At 38.0% G+C, this 21,339-nt stretch overlaps 1 protein-coding gene across 4 annotated transcripts in view; it reads right to left on the reverse strand.

Annotated features, from left to right (window-relative positions):
* Positions 1-211: 211 nt before the first annotated feature.
* ASAH2 (N-acylsphingosine amidohydrolase 2) overlaps positions 212-21,339 on the reverse strand; it is an 80,883-nt gene continuing 59,755 nt past the window's right edge. For 3 of the 4 annotated variants that reach the window (XM_053585953.1, XM_053585952.1, XM_053585951.1), the window contains 8 exons: positions 17,028-17,122; positions 15,191-15,230; positions 14,298-14,393; positions 11,305-11,400; positions 8,741-8,887; positions 4,995-5,054; positions 2,450-2,538; positions 212-475 (listed from right to left, as the gene is read on the reverse strand). In XM_053585953.1, the coding sequence (XP_053441928.1) occupies positions 286-475; positions 2,450-2,538; positions 4,995-5,054; positions 8,741-8,887; positions 11,305-11,400; positions 14,298-14,393; positions 15,191-15,230; positions 17,028-17,122 (813 nt within the window). In that variant the 3' untranslated portion in view covers positions 212-285. Of the gene's footprint in view, positions 476-2,449; positions 2,539-4,994; positions 5,055-8,740; positions 8,888-11,304; positions 11,401-14,297; positions 14,394-15,190; positions 15,231-17,027; positions 17,123-21,339 lie in introns of those variants that run through there. The other variant, XM_053585954.1, reaches the window with a different exon arrangement.

Consider the following 21,339-nt stretch of genomic DNA (forward strand, 5'->3'; position numbering starts at 1 on the left):
CTTTAAACAACCCCCAAGGCCTCAAGGGAAAATCATGCTTTACAAGGTACATGGCTGCTGGAGAAGATAAATGAGGCACACCTCTCTTCCTCTCTCCCTCCCTCCCTCTCTCTTGCACACACACACAAACATCTCTGTCCTATTAGCAGTAAACTGTCTCTGTCGCCCCCAAACAGGGACAATTATAGAGGTCAACAGGATGGCTCACGAGTCACATTCATGTGAAATCACTTCTATAATGCATACAGAGTAAAGCTGCTCTTTGAATGATTTGTTGACTTTTCACTAAGTGGTTACAACTTCAAAAGCAGAGGAAGTGCCTTCAAATGAAAGTATGACAGCGGGCTTCAGAATGTCCTGCTTCCGATTGTGTCCGAAATATTTTATTCTGTAGATTCCAGGCTGGGCAGTGTCCGGAATATGCCATTCTATGGTTGCATTGCTCTGACCCAGTAATCCCTTGTGCCAATGAAAACTGTTGGTAGAAAACAAACAAGCAAAACCTAATTTTACTCTTTAAAATGTTTAATCAGAAAAATGCATAAGTATTCACTGAATGACTATTCAAGAAGGACCTACAGTGAGCAAGGCACTATTTAGACGCTAAGGATACAAATTTTAAAAACCAGCTGTTTTGTAGAAATAGCTTTATGTGTTCCTCCTTCCTAACTACTTCAACTCTATCCATCCCAGGAAGCCTTACCTGATACTCAGAACACAGGCTATCTCCTGCTTTAGAATTGCTACAGCATCCTTTCAGCCCTGATCATACTCCATGTCAACTGACATTTCTTTTCACACCTAGAGTCATTTGTTAAAAACAGGAATCTCCTGAGCACACGTGCCAGACTCTATTCCCAAGTACCGAGGGTACTGCAGCATACAAGAGAGACGTGGTCCGAAGCTTCATGTGGCTTATGTTCTACTCAGGTGGGGAGGGAAATAAAGCCAATTGACAAACCAACACATTGGAACATTTTAAGAATGGTGACTATAGGGCGGCGCCTGTGGCTCAAGGAGTAGGGCGCCGGTCCCATATGCCGGAGGTGGCGGGTTCAAACACAGCCCCAGCCAAAAACCACAAAAAAAAAATAAAAAAAGAATGGTGAGTATAATGCAGAAAATAAGACAGTCTAAGGAGAGGTCATTCAAACAGTCCACAGAGATCTAGCAAAAGAGCATCCTGGGAAGAAGGAATGGAGAATACAAAGTGTTCAAAGCAGGAACAAACTTGCTATGGCCAAGAAACAGAGAACAGGTCAGCTGGAATGGGGAACAGTGGACTAGGGGATGACAGCTGAGAGAGAAAGATCATGTTGGCCCCTGCAGGCACAGAAGAGAGTTCAGATAGTCACAGAGATACAGTGCAATACAGAAGGCTAACCGATTGATGTCCTCAGTGAGGTTGCAGGTAAATTCCTTGGGCACAGAGAGCCTGCTCAGCATCCCGCACTTCTCAGTCACAGGACAGGACTCTCAATAACTGATGATCCTGCTACTAACCAAAAGGCAGATCTAAACAGATCTCCAGTATTGATTGCTAGTCTGACTTTCAGCTTTTGAAAATAAATCATTCTTTTTTATTATCTGCATAACCTTCTTTTACAATAAATATCTATTACTTGTTAAAAATTACCTATGCTGTAGAGCTCAAAAGAGCAAAGAAAAAATATGCCCATATTTATACATGGCTATGAAAATGGGCCACAAGGTCCCTATCTTCAGGTAACAATCTGAACCAGACCAACACACAAATAATCGCTTAGTTTGAGGTAATCTGAATTAGACACAAATTACCCAAAATTTTACCCACTTACCTGCCACTGTCCTGTGGTGTGAAATTTATAGAGCTGGGAACAGCAATGTTTTCTTATTTCAGGTGCATTGTCAAATCTTTAAATACCTATTCAACACAGGAATCTGATAGCAAAAGGTACAGAGACAAGGTCTCTCTGAGGAAACCGCATGAGCATATTATCTCCTTAGTTGAGTCAGGAAGACTTCAACACTCAAGCCTCTAGTAACTACAATGAAGAATCACTGGCCACATACAAACATGCAATACATGTCAGCCGTAGGCCTGTGATGTTCCCAGGTTTTACAGAGAAATCTCAATGCCTTCACCCAATACCCCTTTTGACCAATCTGCAAGGAAGCTAGTTAGCTTGTAGGGGTGATGCCTGTGACCATGGGGGGGAGAACAAAACAGAATGAACAGATGTCTGTAAGAACGGAAGCTATAACCTCATTAGTGCCTAATCTCACAAAAGCACATTGTTCTGTAGAAAAAGAGAATCAAAATGAAGTCTAATAAATCAATTAAATGCATCCAGAAGCCTCCTTGGCAATTTGACATTATTAACATCACGTATTGAGTCAGCCTTCTCATTTGTCTTCCCTGCAACTGTTTTCAAGTTTTGAAAGACATGTTGACATGTTACATGCTCACCGCGTCTCCCAGGAGACATCGTTATCCACTGTCTGCCATGAGGCTGACGCCGCCTCATACTTCTCCACAGTGAGGAAGGTCTGATGAGTCTGAAACGCAAATCACACGCGTGATCAGAAACTGCACAGTCGTGAGAAGGAAGCCAGTTTTCAATGTTCCCCCTGCTGACCGTACACTAACTTACCAATGTTGGATGGAGATGTACTCGTAATTCACCCCAATTCATAGGTGTTTCTGTTAACATTCTATACAAGGTCGTCACAATGTCAATGGATCTAGTCCATTAAAAACCATGACTTTGTTTTGGAAATTTGAAAGAAGAGTAATTGAGGAACTGATAGCAAATGTTGGGAATTAAGGGCCAGAAGAGATGGGGAATAAAACTTGAGATTTAAAAAGACATAAGTCTAGCCCTTTTGTGACATCTTTAATGATCTTTGTCTAGTCACCCTAAGATTTAGAAGAGATAATGGTAAAGCTTCATCATCTTTCTATCTTCAGGTAAATGAATTATTAGTTAATGCGCCTCCCTGAGTGAAAGAATTGAAAAAATATATATAAATCTTCCTTGCCCTGTGGTTCTCAAGGCAGCCCCTATATTTTGTTGTAATGGATTCCTGGAAACCACATCATAAGCAGATTTTATTTCCCCACTGAAGATTGGTATAATAGAACAATTTGTTTCAGACCAAGAATTCAGTTTCAAATAAAGCACAGATTTGAATTAATGTGACAAGTTTATAGAGATAAAGGCCATAAATCTCCAATGCCCCTTAAAATCCCTTAGACTGTAGACCTTAAAGCCAAGACTTCTATCTAATTCACCTTTATCCATCACAGTTCTTGACACCTGTCATTCACTAGTATTCAGATAACCCTTTGCTAAACAGATCACTTATTTACAGATGGGCCACTTCATTGTTTAAGATTCTTCTCTGATTATTCAACTGATGGATTATATTCAATAAAGATGTTCTCATAACCATGGTAACTTGTAAAGAGACCTGTTCCTGTTCATTTAAGGAAAAATGATATTGGGAAGGGCTTAGATTGAGTAGGAGAGAGGGTAGGCCCTGAAAAGCGTGTGAAACACAGACTGGAGAACAGGTCAGGACCTCTGACTATCAGGGCTAGCCTGTCCCCATCTTCCTACCATAATCTGCTCCAGATGGATAACAAGTTTCTACAAGTTACTTAACTTCTCTAGGCCTCAGTTTAGTGATCTGTAAAACAGGAATAATTAAACTTAAGTCATTTGGTAGTAGTGAGGATCAAATTAGGTTCATGTGATAAGTGTACATAAAGCACTTAGCCTGCCACTAGTAAGCATTCAATAGTGATGATGATGATAATTACTAATAAAGAAGCACACTGGAAATGATTTTATACCCAGTCCCAGAGCATTCGTAGAAAATAATTTTATTACCATGATAATGCTTTAAGCATTGTTTTTTTTGAGACAGAGTCTCTCTTTGTCACTCTTCATATAGTGGCATGGCATCACAGCTCACAGCAACCGCAAACTCTTGGGCTTCGTAAGAGACTAGTGGCAGAATTACCTCTGGAAAGCAGGTAGGTGGGTAGAGGGATACTTTTACATTCTATTTTATGCACTTCCATGTTGTTTTTCCTTGGAGATGTATTCCACTGTGTCATTTCTTAAAGATTAATAGATAAATGTCCTATGAGTGGTAAAGACTAGGGAAGTGGCCAATGCAAGATGAAGTAAGCACATGGGCCAGGACTCCAGGTCAGGAGAGTGTCCACTAGGGATCTGTGGTCAACCTGCAGTAGTTGAGGTGGGACTAGAAGTAGCAAAGCTGGAGGAGGAGGAGAGGTCAAACGGGGAGGAAGGAGCCAAAGACACACTTCGCTAGACTGGTTACTCGGCCATGTTTAGTAGAGTTTTAAATCTGAATACAGTCAAGTGTTGGATGTATTCCAAAAAATGTGGCATTAGGTGATTTTGGTACTGTGTGGCCATCATAAAGTATACTAACCCAAACCTACATGGTGTAGGCTACTGCACACCTAGGCTATAGGGTACAGACCATTCCCTAAGCCACCAACCTGGTTAGCTTGTTACTCTACTGAACGCTACAGACCATCGTAACACAGTGGGAAGTATTTGTGTATCTCAAGATATGTAACAGAAAAGAGACAGTGAAATATGGTATTATAATCTTCTGAGACCACCATTGGCTATTCAGTCCATCACTGACTAAAACGTCATTATGTGGCCATGACTGTACATAAATGGGATTGTGCTCAAATTAACCTCTTCTTGAGAGACAGTGCCATTCTATACACATTGTGCTGTCTGTGGACCCAAGAGGAGCTCTTTGTTTCCGCTGTGATTTTTCCCAAACTCAATCCACCTTAACTGTACCCACTGAACACTTTTCCACACCAACAAAATAAGATGGAAAACAAGTTGGCACACTTTTTCTTTATGTTATTAACGTTAGAGGGATATTCAAATAAACAAATGGCAAAAAAAAAAAAGTGGATTTAAATTTGCAAAAGAAAAGCTTTTGATACTTACCCGGTTTTCTGCTGAATTTTTCGGGTTAGCACCTACAAATGTAACTTCAGCAACTTCTCCCTGAAAATAAATTTGATAACTTTTAATAAAAAGATTTTTGTTGTACTCCTATTTGGGGCATTATCTAGTATACATTCTAGGACTCAGGGTGCCTTATGGATTCTACTCTACTTAATCAGTGAGTTATCTTCTAAGAATATTAGAGAAAATAACTCTTGCAATAATTGACTGAGTCTAGTAGAGTAGTCAAAACTTCCCATGGATTACTTATGCTTACATGTACAGTTAAACTTATATTTATAGAAGATGGAGTGACAGGGAGTATATTTACCCTCCCACCTGAAACAACTAAAAAACTGGACAAAATATGAATTAAACAATGATTTTAGAGACAATGGACATTGGTCAATGAAGAACAGCGATTCTTGAGTGGCAGAAAATAAACAAGGTGAGCTCTCTAATCACCCCACCTTAATGTCTCCTGAGAGTTTACAGGCCATGGCAGAAGGAAGCAGAAGTCAGGCCAAGTCAGATGGTGTATGTAAATTTAGGACATGAAGGTCAGAATCCCTGAAGGACAAATAGTCTTGAGTTTAGGTGCGAAATAATAGTGAGAGGAAAGCGGCACAGAAAGAAGAAACTCAGAGAGAGAGAAAGCTCCCCTCCACTCTACACTCATGGAAGGGAACCACCTGAAGCTAGGACAAGAACAGCCCAACAGGTTAGACGCAGTGGTTCTCAACCTTCCTAAATGCTGCGGCCCTTTAATACAGTTCCTGTGGATCACAACCCACAGGTTGAGAACCGCTGGATTAGAGGCACAATCCCTGGCCTCATACAGAGTTATAACAAGTTCCTACTCCCACCAACCAGGCTGAAAAACCTCACAATTCAAAAGACCTTTACTTCATTTTTCTTCAATGTGTGTTTGGAGTTTGGGGAAGGGTGGGGAGGGAGTTGCTGGGGAAAATAGGGAAGGGATTTTCTGAGAAGAAAATCTGCGCTGGCCCTTCCTAAAATGCTTAGTAACTGGTAAAACGATAGTTAAAACAAATGAAACTAAGAGCTACTTCACTGAAGATACAAATTACCAAAATCAGGTAGAAAGAGGATCATTATTCACCCCACAGAAATTAAAAGAATTATAAGAAACATTATCAACCAAAAAAAGAACAAATTTTATATTAGACCAACAAATTAATAACTTAAACATAAGACCTGAAATTATAACACTACTAGAAGAAAACATGAGGGGGAAAGCTCTGTGACATTGGTCTGGGTAATGAATTTTTTAATATAACTCTAAAGGCATAAGTAGCAAAAGTGAAAATAAAAAAATGGGACCACATCAAACTACAAAGCTTTTGGACAGCAAAGAAAACAATCCACAAAATGAAAAGGCAATCTATGAAATGGGAGAACATGTTTGCAAAGAAAATATTTGATATGGTGTTAATATCCAAAATACACAAGACACTCAACTCAATGGCAAGAAAACAGTCTAATTTAAAAATGAGCAAAAGACATGAATAAATATGTCCCAAAACAAGACATATGCATAGCCAGTGGATATATGAGGGAATGTTCAACATCACTAATCATTAGAAAAATGCAAATGAAAATCACAATTATTTGTTACCTCACACTTGTCTGAATGACTTTTATCAAAAACACAAGAGACAGACATTGGCAAGAATGTGGAGACAAGAAAACTCTTTGCACACTGTTGGTAGGAACGTACATTAGCACAGGCATTAGTAAAACAGTATGAAGGTGCTCCAAAAAAGTAAAAATATAACTACCATACGAACAACAATACCATTCCTGGGTATATATATGCAAAGGAAATGTCATCAGTCTGCCAAAGAGCTATCTGCATTCCATGTTCGTGCACCACTACTCACAATAGCCAAGACACGGAAGCAACCTCAGAGTCAATCACTGGATGAATTGGGAGAGAAAGTATAAACACAACGGAGCACTATTCACACTTTATTTATTTCTTTTGTTTATTGTTGGGGATTCATTGAGGGTACAATAAGCCAGATTACACTGATTGCAATTGTTAGGTAAAGTCCCTCTTGCAATCATGTCTTGCCCCCATAAAGTGTAGTCACACTATTCACACTTTAAAAAGAAGGGAATCCTATACCAAGCCAATAGATGATCGAATACATTCCCACATAAGAGAAAAATTCAAATCAATTCAAGGTGGGGGGCAGGGAAACGAGTGTGTAGGGAGAGGGGAGGAGGGAAGGGATATGGGGTCGCAGTGTATGGCACACCTCTTGGGGGTGGCATAATTATAAGAGGGACTTTACCTAACAAATGCAAACAGTGTAACCTAATTCTTTGTACCCTCAATGAACCTGTAACGATAAATAAAGAAAAAAGGGAAGGGAAAGAAGAAGGGAGGGAGGGAGGAGGGGCGAGTGAGCTCAAAGAACTAAAAATAAACTTTCCATTTGATCCTGCGTACTTTCATTCTTTCCTATTCATGGACTTAAAAGTGTTTTTGGCTATACATTGTCCACTTACCACTTTCAATATTTTCCATGTTAACTTGAATAAATCCAATTTAAAAATAAATAAATAGGGCGGCACCTGTGGCTCAAAGGAGTAGGGCGCCAGCCCCATATGCTGGAGGTGGCGGGTTCAAACCCAGCCCCAGCCAAAAACTGCAAAAAATAAATAAATAAATAATAATAATAAATAAATAGACGGGAAACCTATTATTTAAGACAACACGGATGAACCTGGAGGACACTATGCTTAGTGAAATAAGCCAGACACAGAAAGACAAATGCTGTGTAATCTCAGCCATCTATGTAATCTTAAAAAGTTGAACTCACAGAAGAGCAGAGTGTCAGTTACCAAGGACTGGGAGCTTGGGGCATTGAAGAGATGTTGGTCCAAGGATATAAAGTCTCAATTAGATAGAAGTAATTAGCTCAAAAGACCTATTGTGCAACATAGTAACTGTAGATAATAAAAATGTAGTGTATTTTGAAAATTGGTAAGAGAATAAATTTTAAGTGTTCTAATCACAAAAATATGGCAAGTGTGTGTGAAATGGCCATTCCACATTTATACATAATTCAAATGTATAAATGTATTGCACACATTAGTACACATTTAGATATATTTCAAAACATCACATTGTATATAATAAATACAGTTTTATTTATCAATTTTAAAAGTCAAATTTTTAAAAACAAAATATTCTATTTAGCCAGTTAATAAGGGGAAAAATTTCAAGACATTCAGAAAAGAAATTCAGAAAGGAATAAGGAAACTTATTTTTATTTGCAGATGTCATGATGCTATATGTAAAAGTTATTAAGGAATCCATACCAAAAAAATAAATATTGGAACTAATAAACTATTTAGCAAGTTTGTAGGACACAAGATTGATATACAAACCCTGCTTCACTTCTTTAAGCTTTTCTTATCCTTGATTTAAGAGACAACTTAACTCTAGTGAATGGTTCTACAACCATCCACTTAAGAAAAGGAATAATCTGGATTTTAGAAATTCAAATTTATACAATTGTCCCCAGAAAAAGATAATTATTTCCCCCTTCCCATTACTTTTACAGAGCTCTGCAGAAATAAGCACAATTAATTACCAACATAATTATCATTGCTAACAGCTGGTCTATGGCATGATTGGTGGCAGATGGTGACATTTCCCTCAGCCCCCGAATCAGGCCCCTGAAGGATTCAAAGTTCTCTCTGAGTCTTACCACTTGGTAAGTGGGTTTAGCCGGCTGCAGGACATCCCCAAACATTCTGCCGATTGGTGCTCTATCCACAATGTTAGGAATTAATGGGATTATTAGTTGTTTGAAAAATGGAGGCTCTGGACCTCTGCTCAGGTTGGCTACTGTGTCCTGGAATAAGAAAGCATTTGCTTAAGGAGTGTGCATGCAGCGTCAAAGAGCCTTTCCCCAGAGTCCACCCCCAGAAATGCCTTCATTAAAGAAGCATGTGCCTCACACCCACACACCACGCTTTCTCTCTCTGAGAGCTAACAGCCTTTAGCAAAATATGAGGCCAACCTTGATAAAATATGAGCCTAGAGGTCCATAATTTAAACTGTTGTCATTAGAAGGAAGTCTTAGCGATTGACAACTCTACATTCCCCTGGGCAGTTTAGTGATCAAAGTACAAGGTTGGAGGCACACCACTCAGGTTTGGATTGTGAGACAGATAATTACATGACTTTGGACACAGGCCTAACACATGCTAAGTAAGCTTTTGCAATGATGACGCTGTAATTATTCTTTTAATTTTCAAAAAGTAATGAGCTTCTTTCACCCAGAGTCAATACCAAGTTTTTTTTTCTTAGATCCTTGTATGTGCTAATAAAAGAATATATTAAATACATTTTTAATTTAAAATATTTAAGACCAGCCTACATCTTGACTGGTATAATCTATGTTTTCCATAATATTTATCATTTTAATAGTGTCATAAAAATGCAAATCTCAATTTTTAAACAGCCCTTGATATATATTTAATGTTCCTTAATCCTCACATCATATATTTAATCTTGACAACAGTAGATGAGAAAGGGATGTGTTACCATTCCCCTTTTAAAAATGAGCAAGGAGGGCAGTGCCTGTGGCTCAAGGAGTAGGGCCCCGGTCCCATATACATATACTGGAGGTAGCGGGTTCAAACCCAGCCCTGGCCAAAAAAAAAAGGGCAAGGAGATAATGGGTGTTTTTAAAGGTCACATACCTAGTCTTAAGGTACATAACCATAAAGTTGACCATGAAACAGATTTCTGCAGAATGAATGGATCTTCCTTCACTAAATATCACCAGAAAATTTTAAGAATCTGTTTTTGTGGAAATACCGATATACCTATGGTTGTAATAAAATTTAAATGGTGGTTATCTCTAGGGATGGGTTATAAGTTTAGACTTTTCTGTACAATCTGAGTATTGTATAGGTAGGTTTAGCTTTCGTGATATAAATAAATAAAAATGGCTCTACTGTGGAGAAAAAAATAACAAATCTAAAATGGACAGCAACATTAAGATCAACAAAAATCAAGTCATTAAAATACATGCAACGTAAAGACATTGTTCTGAAATTTGAGACACAATTAGCAACTAATGATGAGGCACGTGAAATTGCCAATAATCAACTGATCTAACCTACAGAAACAGTAATTAAATTAGTTTCAATCTAATATACCCAGGCTCTTTCCTTAAAAGCGTTTTGTGAGTAGGGTGCTGGCGCCATATGCCAAGGGTGGCGGGTTCAAACCCAGCCCCGGCCAAACTGCAACCAAAAAATAGCCGGGCGTTGTGGCGGGCGCCTGTAGTCCCAGCTGCTCGGGAGGCTGAGGCAAGAGAATCGCGTAAGCTCAAGAGTTAGAGGTTGCTGTGAGCCGTGTGACGCCACGGCACTCTACCCGAGGGCGGTACAGTGAGACTCTGTCTCTACAAAAAAATAAAATAAAATAAAATAAAAAGCGTTTTACTATCTTTTCTATGCCATAACTGTTTACCAGCTTTTATTGAAGCTTATCCATCATAAAGGGTCCATTTATTACTTTAAACGCTTTATCCTGTTTGTTGACTGACTTTTCTGACACCATGATTATAGCTTCCTAAATAACTGTATCCCCAAAAGAAGATTTTCACAAGTGAAGTCCCTTTAAACTCAATGAACTTGTTCAGGTGTGCATATGTTTTAGGTAGATGTGATGTGTGCATTCCAAGGCACTATAGATTTCATCTAATCTAAACCCCCATCAATTGTAACAACTTATTCTTCAAACCATCAAGAATGTAAAAACAGGCTACAAAATATAATCCTAAGAGTTCTCTGATTGGAAAATGCATCCCAGTTTCACAGATATTTGTAATGCGAAAAATGGGCGTTTCCGACTCGATGACCTACCCCTCAACTCTTGGAGTGAGTAGAGACAATCTAGCAAAGATTAGAGAACGCCGACTCAGTTCTCAGTTATTGTTACAGTTATAGCTATAGTTACCTTGATTGCTTATCACCTTTAAGCCTATTTGCTCATCTGAAAAATTGGGGGAAATGATATCTCCTTATTTCATATGATGCTTGTAAGGATAATCAGATACCATACGTGAAAACATCAGCCACTGCTAAAAGATGTTAACTGAATCTTAATTTACCACCAATAAAATTTCATTTCTTTTCTTAGAAATTCCACATAGCTATATACTTTTTTAAAGTATAAAGGTCGTCAAAGAAATTAATGTTCTCTTGCTTTTCTGTATGTCTCCCCCCAGCACCTTCCCCAGCCCCATTTGGTTACCGTAGCAATGGCCTTAGCAAGGCCTTGGAAGAGCTGGATGTAAGCTGACAGAGTGTGTGGTCCATAAATTGTAGATGCGGCCTCATATCGCTGAGCCTGCAAGAGAGCCACAAGTTGTGCATAGTTCTGCACGTTCTAATCTATTTACAGAGGTGTAGCATTTCAGGGAAGGGGGATGTTTGAACATCTCACATAATTCAAAATTGGAAGAATCTTCAGGATTGTTTATGGCAAAAAAAGAATTGGCATTTCCATTTCCTAAGCAAAATAATTGGCTCCTATCAACTACTTGTCAAAGATAGTGGATTCTCTTTGCTTATAATATTTAGACTGTCAATCCCTTTAAACTGAAAGAGTGTGCCAGCTTTGGTCTATTGAAAGTATTTGCAATATTAATGTTTTTCCCCAGGGCATGTATCAGAAGAAAAATCAAAAATAGTCCTAGTAACTCTTGGAAAAACTGGATGCTGATGGTACTAAGTGGAGGATATTTAATCCATCATGGAGCCATGAGAGTGACCCAAAAGCATCTCCTTTTACCTGGCCACCAAGCCTGTGGTTATTCCACAGAAACCTCAACGTCAGCTAACCTAAAACAGACCTCACTGCTCATCACAGACACACCAGCTTCCCCTCCAACATTCATCTCAGTGAACGACTGAGGTCTCCCAGGTGAGGATCATTTGGAGTTACCTTACACTCTTCTCTCTTTCTACATTCTATGAGTTTCCAAATCTGGTAGTTCTACCTCCTTAAAACTGGAGTTTTTAAATGGAATCAAGTTCTTCCATTTTCCCATCTCTACTCCTTTTACCTTATTCAAAGCCTGATCTCTCACCCAGATCTTAACCACAGCTTATTAATCAACTCTCTGCCTCTACACATTCTTTTCCAATTTGTGTTCTTCCCTGCCATTCTTGTGACTTTTCTAAATCACAAATTTGATCAGAGCATTCTCTTGCTTTGAACCCTTCTGCCCTTCCCCAAAGCTTTCCTTACTGAGTCAAAGCCCTGGTGCAACTCACAAGACTATCCAGTAACCCCTGCCTCCCACTCTAACCCCATCATATTACCATTACCCTCAAAATACTTACTCCATGGAACTCAACTAATTATGGTCCATTGATGTGCTGAGTCTGCCCCTCCAAACCTTTACACATGTAGTTCCCTCCATATGGAACACGTTCTTAGTTTTTATTTGCCTGACTAACCCTCCCTTGTTCTCAGGAACTCACACAGATGTTACATCATTCTGAATATTCCCAGTCCTCAAATACCCAATCTAGATTGGTACTCTTTCTCCTTATTTTTATAGCAACATGTGCATGCCTTTCGTAGAAATGTAATCATCGCAGTAGAGGCGGCGCCTGTGGCTCAGTCGGTAAGGCGCCGGCTCCATATACCGAGGGTGGCGGGTTCAAACCTGGCCCCGGCCAAACTGCAACCAAAAAAAAAATAGCTGGGCGTTGTGGTGGGCGCCTGTAGTCCCAGCTACTTGGGAGGCTGAGGCAAGAGAATCGCTTAAGCCCAGGAGTTGGAGGTTGCTGTGAGCTGTGTGAGGCCACAGCACTCTACTGAGGGCCATAAAATGAGACTCTGTCTCTACAAAAAAAAAAAAAAAAAAGAAATGTAATCATCTGCTTTCCTTCATCTTTCTACTAGACCATTAACACATAGTCATCTTGAGAACAAGGACAGATTCTTTTCATTGTTATGTCTCAGAAAGTGGCTAGTACAGTATCTGTCACAACATATGTCTGTTGAATGAATGAATGAGCTAATTAATAGTAATCCTTGCAGAAGCATATTCCTTGACCAGGAGACAACATCACAGGGTTCTTAACTTTGTTTGTGCCATGGACTTCTTTGGCAGTCTGTTGATACCTAAGGACTTTTCCTTTTCCATAAAATGAAATGCATGGGCTTGACAAAGGAAACCAATTAGATTGAAATACATTTATGGACTATAATAAAGCATTTTTGAGATATAGTAACTTATATGCTTCTTTATGATGCTATTGAATAACAAGATCTATGTGCATATCTAATAACCACTGTGATTATAAAATAGCATAAGAATAAAAGATATTTCTAAATCTGCAACTGTATGTGATATGAAAATATCTAGTTCATATTGTTGATAGAGAGACTGCTAATATTATTTGTATTTCCTTCCTATATTTAGAATTGAAGGAAATGCTAGAAGTAGAGAATAGTGAGAAAAAGCAGCAATTATTCCTGTCCAAGTTCATCTCAGTTAAGAACCCTTGTTCAACAGGATTTCTTGGAAGGCAGGGACCTTCAGTAAAGCCAACAGAGGGCAGCAGGGCAGATTCCATTCCTACTATCAACGGAAGATTCCCAGGGGTAGACTTTGGGCCTCTGTATGAACTACGTGATACAAGGTACACCAGCAGATATGATAGAAGTCATTAATTGCGGGACTCTAGATTATTTTCATATTTATAACAACTACAGTTACTAAGTACTTGGACTGCTTTCTGAACTATTTATAAACAAGGAAGTATTAACAGCCATCATTCTTCCCCTCTCTGGGACTCTTAATGTACATCATGAATATAATAATACTCTACTTCAGGACATTCTTAACTAGTACATTCAATAAATAGCAGCTAGTAGGAGTTTTCCCAAGTTCTACAGAGGCTGAAGGCATCAGATGCACCATGAACAGAGTTTGGAATGTTGTATGGCACAAACAAGGATTATTATCAGTGCCCTGACAAAATAATTGATTTCAGGGAAAGAGGAAGTGAGTGAAAGTAGAATTCTTATCCAAACTTGGAAATAATAAACTTGAAACTCCCAAATGATAAAAAATAAGTTTCTGACTTATCCTTCTCTTATGTGCCCTACCTAAAACAGGTAATCTCTCAGAAACACGTCTGGGGAAATTTCGAAAGAAAATCTGTATTTAACACAATAGTCTTACTCAGGATACAATTCATTTAAATAATGAGAACTTTTTACTTTACCTGGTATTCTTCATAGGTGGTAATGTAATGAGTATAGACATTACATAGACCTGAAATAACGACAGTCATATTCTGCTTCCCATAAGATGCAAATTCCTAGGAGGGAAAAACCCAACAAAATTATCTTTATCTTCGAGTGTACTATTATCCCAGTTATATTTAACACACAATCATTGATATAAACTATTAGTGTAAAATATCTCTTTTAACAAAATTCTTCCCAATGATTAAAACTTCCTGAGAATTCAGAGGTATCAAATAGTCCTTGATACCTACCAAATAGTCCTTTTCATCAAATAGCTCTTGATGAAAAGGTACACATTAGAGTTGGACAAATCCGTGATCTATGAAAATCTTAATGATCACATTTGTAGGTATAGAATCTTTTTCTTACTTTAATAGAAATTATTTTAAATCAATTTCCTAAAAAATATAATGGGTAGATATTTTAGCTACCTGGAATAGTTTTTTTCAGCTCCAAGGAACAAGGCTGTTGTTGATAATGTCACTGTAGAACCATTACAATATTTACTGAATATTGAAAAGTCACAAATACAGAATTCCCCAAGTATAACACATTTTATTTAGACTGTTCACAGAAATTAAAGATATTAAAGTATGTAAGGATTTACTATTTAATCTATAAATTAATATCATTTCAAATTATTAATACCTATGAAATATTTTTAACATAATGATAATGCCCTGATATTTTTAAAGTTTTGTTCTTCTAACACCAATATTTCATATTCACCTCTAGCCAAGAATTTCAAACAGTGTGGAACGTCAGTCACCCTAGGGAGAATTCATTTAAAAGGTACGGGATTATAAAGAGAATTCTTTCTTCTGCACAAATATAAATGTGTAGGTATTTTATTTCATTTTTAACTTACTGCTTGAACTGCCTCTCGAAGTCTTCGTCCAGACATGGTCCTGAGTCAAGAAAACAGAATTAAGTTTTCTTATGTAGCATGTGTGCAAAGGGTCCAGAAAGACTTACTGTGAAAGCCAAAAAGTCACCCTGGCTCATCACATGTAAGTACTCAAAAATAATCCAAAGCTAAACTAGAGTTTTTTATTCCTGACTGTCCTATCCTTAAAACACATTGTACACTGAAAACAGTGCATGTGATGAAAGGAGAGAGACAGAATCAGCGAGTATCACTGGCAAAAGATCATCATCATTTTTCGTTCTTGATTCCACAAAATATACCAGTGCGGTCTATGCTAATAATTGCTGCGGCAGGTGGAATATATACTACTGTTCCTGCCAACAAAGAACTTACCATTTCTTTCATTCGTTTAATCCCTCAATAAAACACTGAGCATCTATTACATACCAGGCCCACTTCTAGACACTAAGGATTCAACAATATGGAGCTTACATTCTAGGGGGGAAGGTCAATGAGCAAGGAGAAAAGTGAGATGACTTGCCAGGCACAGTGGCTCATGCCTGCAATTCTAGCATTCTGCAAGGTTGAAGTAAGAGGATCACCTGAGGTCAGGAGTTCAAGACCAGCCTGAGCAAGAGCAAGATCCCATCTCTACTAAGAATAGAAAAATTAACGGCATAGTCTACCTGTAATCCTAACTACTCAGGAGGCTGAGGCAGGAGGATTACTTCTGCCCCAGAGTTTGAGGTTGCTGTCAGCTAGGCTGAGGCCATGGCACTCTAAACTGGGGGACAGAACAAGAATCTGTCCACAATTGGACAGTGATATGACAATAAGCACTAAGGAGAATAACACAGCAGGGGAAGGATGAAAGGGAGTGGTGGTGGCTCTTGTGGTGATGACGGTGTAATGCAGGTGCTGGTGCAGTGGTGGCAATGGTAGTAATGGTGGGTGAAGACTACTTTATACAATGCAAGCAGCACTGCCACCCCTGTTAGAGATTTGAGCAAAGAACTGAAGGACAAAAAGACCTAGCCATGGAGATAACCAGAGAGAAAGTCTTCTAGAAAGAAAGAACCATAGTTCAAAGGCCTAAGATAAGAACATCCCTGATAAGCCTGGGAAATACAGTAATATCAAGGTGGCTGAAACAGAGGTGAGGAAAGGAGAGAGGTAAGAAACTAGATCAGAGAGTCTGCTGAGGACCACAGGATGTAGGTGTGAGAAGTTACCCAGAACAAAATGGGAAGCTCCTGGATGGTTTTAAGAAGACGGGGGGAAGGTTTCACTTATGTTTTATAAACCTTAATCTGGCTATTATGCTGAGAAAAGATTACAGAGGAGTAAGGGTGGGATTAAGTAGACCAGAGAGATTATTGCAATAATCTGGGTGAGAGATAATTGTAGCTTAGACCAGGAGGAAGTGAAGAAATCAGCTAGAAAAATAGAAAAGTGGGACTTACTAGGATCTGAAACATTACATAACAAGCAGATTTAAAACATTCTTCCATGATTTTAATACCCAAACTGACTATTTCAAGTACCTCTATTTTAATCTTATTTAAAGTCTTTCTATTGACACAATAATTCATGGCATCACTTTTGTTTGAAATACGTTTTTAAAGTTTCATATTTGCTTCAGGTTAACCACAGTAATAGGCAAATGGGGATTTATTCTTCAAAGGCCCTACCAAAAGTGGGTAGGAATATTTGTCACTTTTGCCAAAGATAGTACAGTCAGTAAAGACTTATCTTCCAATGGTAAGAACCACTCCAATAGAAATACACACAAAATAAACACCCTTTTAAACTAAGAAATAAAAAAAAAAGAACTTACGTTAACTCCCCAGGTATGGCAGTTACAGCCAAGAACCCCAGAGTAATGATCTGAACATCAACGATATCTGGATGCCAGGGGTGAGGTTTTGAGAGCTAAGAATCCAAAATTAAAAAAATAAATGTATGTTAGGAATGTTATTCTTTCTATGGTCAGCAGACAGGTGATAGTCACAGAAACATCTTCATTAAAGGATTTTAAATATTTCAAGCTGGTTTTGATTTTTTATCCTGTTGTGGGATTTATTTCTAATTTATGATTAAATATTCTGTGTGGGCATTTATGTCCTGGTAATAACATGTGAATCACAAATACCAATGACCCATTAACCTGGAATTACTAATGAAGTTTTTGGTAGATTTGTCAATATGGAATTACAATGTGTAATAGATAACCAAAGGCTCATCTAAAGTATTATGAGTGACTATCCTTATATGTACACGATAAATAAGGAATTCCATTTTTTATAATTTAACTTAATTATTTCTCTTTTTACTCTAATAGCACCGTAAGTTTATAGTTCCTATTCTTGCCTTATTTTCAACCTCTGTCTTTCTTTTTATTACTAATAATTGCGTTGGCTATATGGGTTTTTTTTCTGGTTCCAAACAAAATGAAGAATTATTTATTCCAAATCTTAGAAGTATGATGCTGGTATTTTAATGGGGATTGCATTGAATCTGTAGATTGCTTTGGGAAGTACTGACACATTAACAATGTTTATTCATGAACATGGTATGTTCTTCCATTTGTTAATATCTTCCGCTATTTCTTTTCTTAGGGTTTCATAATTTTCTTTATAGAGGTCCTTCACCTCTTTTGTTAGGCATATTCCTAGGTAGTTTATTTTTCTGAAGCTAATGTGAAGGGAATTGTGTCCTTGATTAGCTTCTCAACTTGGCTGTTATTGGCATAGACAAAGGCTACTGATTTGTAGACATTGATTTGGTATCCTGAGACATTACTGTATTTTTTGATCACTTCCAGGAGTCTTGTGGTTGAATCCTTGGGGTTCTCTAAGCATAAGATCATTTCATGAGCAAAGAGCAAGAGTTTAATCTCCTCTGCCATTTGGATGCCCATTATATCATTCTCTTGCCTGAATGTATTGGATAGAACTTCCAGCACTATGTTAAGTAGTAGTGGCAATAGAGGACGACCTTGTCTGGATCCAGTTCTAAGCGGAAAAGCTTTCAGTTTTACTCCATTCAGTATAATATGAGGGTTCGGTTAGTTGTAAATGGTTTCAATCACTTTAAGAAATGCACCACCTGGGCGGTGCCTGTGGCTCAAAGGAGTAGGGCACTGGCCCCATATACCAGAGGTAGTAGGTTCAAACCCAGCCCTGGCAAAAAAAAAAATAAATAAAAGAAAGAAAGAAAGAAATGTGCCACTTTGCTTATATTCTTAAGTGTTCTGATTAGAAAAGGATGCTGAATTTTATCAAATGCTTTTTCTGTGTCTATTGAGAGGATCATATGGTCTTTCTTTTTGCTTCTGTTGAGAGGGTGAATTATGTCTATGGACTTGTGTATGTTAAACCAGCCTGCATCCCTGGGATGAAAACTACTTGACCATGATGTATGATTTTTTTGATGTGAAGCTGTAATCTATTAGCTAGGATTTTACTGAGAATTTTTGCACCTATATTCATTAGTGAAATTGGCCTGAAATTCTTCTTTTTAGTTGGGTCTTTTCCTGGTTTTGGTATCAGGGTAATGTTTGCTTAATAGAACATATTGGGGAAGATTCCTTCCTTTTCAATTTTTTGGAATAATTTCTGCAGTATGGGTATAATCTCTTCTTTGAAGGTTTGATAGAATTCTGGTGTGAAGCCATCTGGACCAGGGCAATTTTTTTTGTTGGAAGATTTCTTATTGTTTGACCTCATTTCTTGAAATTGGTCTGTACAAGAGATTTATTTCTTTGTGGTTAATTCTAGGGAGAGGGTATGATTCCAGGTATTGATCCATTCTTCACATTGTCAAATCTCTGGGCCTAGAGTTTCTTGCAGTATTCAGATATGATTTTTCTTTATTTTTTTACTAAATCATAGCTGTGTACATTAGTGCAATCAAGGGGTACAATGTGCTGGTTTCATATACAATCTGAAATATTTTCATCAAACTGTTCAAGGTAGCCTTCATGGCATTTTCTTAGTTATTATATGTAGACATTTGTATTCTTCATTTAGTAAATTTTGCCTGTACCCATTCTAAGATGCATGGTAGGTGTGGCCCCACAAATTACCCTCCCTCCACTCCAACGTCCCCGTCCCCTCCCCTCCCTTGGCTCTTTCCCCATATTCATGTGCTATAGTTGGGTTATAGCCTTCATATGAAAGCTATAATTAGCATCATAGTAGGCCTGATACTTTTTCTTCTATTCTTGAGATACTTCACTAAGAAAAATATGTTCCAGCTCCATCCATGAAAACACGAAAGAGGTAAAGTCCCCATCTTTCTTCAAGGATGCATAATATTCCATGGTATACATGTATCACAATTTGTTAATCCATTCGTGGGTCAATGGGTACTTGGGCTTCTTCCATGACTTAGCAATTATGAATTGGGCTGCAATAAACATTCTGGTACAGATGTCTTTGTTATATTGTGATTTTTGGTCTTCTGGGTATATACCTAGTAAAGGAAATATAGGATTGAATGGCAGATCTATTTTTAGATCTCTAAATATTCTCCAAACATCCTTCCAAAAGGAACATATTAGTGTGCATTCCCACCAGCAGTGTAGAAGTGTGCCCTTTTCTCCACATCCACGCCAACATCTCTGGTTTGGGATTTTGTTATGTGGGCTACTCTTACTGGAATTAGGTGATATCTCAAAGTAGTTTTAATTTGCATTTCTCTGATGATTAAAGATGATGAGCATTTTTTCATGTGTCTGTAGGCCGTGCACCTGTCTTCTTTAGAGAAGTTTCTCTTCAAGTCCCTTGCCCACCCTGAGATGGGATCACTTGTTCTTTTCTTATTAATACGTTTGAGTTCTCTATGGATTCTGTTTATTAAACCTTTGTCAGAGGTATAACCTGCAAACATTTTCTCCCATTCTGAGGGCTGTCTGCTTGCTATACTTACTATGTTCTTGGCTGTGCAGAAGCTTTTTAGTTTGATCAGGTCCCAGTAGTGTATTTTTGATACTGCTTCAATTGCCTTCAATTGTCCTCAGGCTGACTCCTTCAAGAGTTTTCCCTGCACTTTCTTCAAGTATTTTTATAGTTTCATGTCTTAAGTTTAAATATTTTATCCAGTGAGAGTCTATCTTAGTTAATGGTGGGAGGTTTGGGTCCAGTTTCAGTCTTCTACAGGTCTCTAGCCAATTCACCCAGCACCATTTGTTAAATAGGGAATCTTTCCCCCACTGAATGTTTTTAATTGGCTTATCAAAGATCAAATAACGGTAAGTAGCTAGATTCATCTCTTGGTTCTCTATTCTGTTCCAGATATCTACCTCTCTGTTTTTGTGCCAGTACCATGCTGTTTTGATCACGATCAATTTATAGTACAGTCTCAGGTCTGGTAGCGTGATTCCTCCTGCTTTGTTTTTGTTTCTGAGTAATGTCTTGGCTATTTGAGGTTTTTTCTGATTCCATATAAAATGAAGTATTATTTTTTTCAAGATCTTTAAAATATGACAATGGAGCTTTAATAGGAATTGCGTTAAAATTATATATTACTTTGGGTAGTATAGACATTTTACCAATGTTGATTCTTCCCAGCCATAAGCATGGTATGTTTTTCCATTTGTCAACATCTTCAGCTATTTCTTTTCTTAAAGTTCTATAGTTCTCTTTATAGAAGATATTTCACATCCTTTGTTAGGTAAACTCCCAAATATTTCATCTTCTTTGGCACTACTGTGAAAGGAATAGAGTCCTTGACTGTTTTTTTGACTTGGCTATTGTTGGTATATAGAAAGGCTACAGATTTGTGGGTGTTGATTTTGTAGCCTGAGACATTGCTGTATTCCTTGATCACTTCTAAAAGTTTTGTAGTAGAATCCCTGGCATTTTCCAGATATACGACCATATCATCTGCGAAGAGTGAAAGTTTGATCTCTTCTGACCCTATATGGATACCCTTGATCACCTTTTCTTCCCTAATTGCAATGGCTAAAACTTCAATTACAATGTTAAGGAGCAATGGAGACAATGGACAACCTTGCCTGGTTCCTGATCTAAGTGGAAATGATTTCAATTTAACTCCATACAATACATATTGGCTGTGGGTTTGCTGTAGATGGCCTCTATTAGGTTAAGAAATGTCCCTTCTATACCAATTTTCTTAAGTGTTCT

The sequence above is a fragment of the Nycticebus coucang genome, chromosome 3, assembly GCF_027406575.1.
Source record: "Nycticebus coucang isolate mNycCou1 chromosome 3, mNycCou1.pri, whole genome shotgun sequence".
Taxonomy (NCBI): domain Eukaryota; kingdom Metazoa; phylum Chordata; class Mammalia; order Primates; family Lorisidae; genus Nycticebus; species Nycticebus coucang.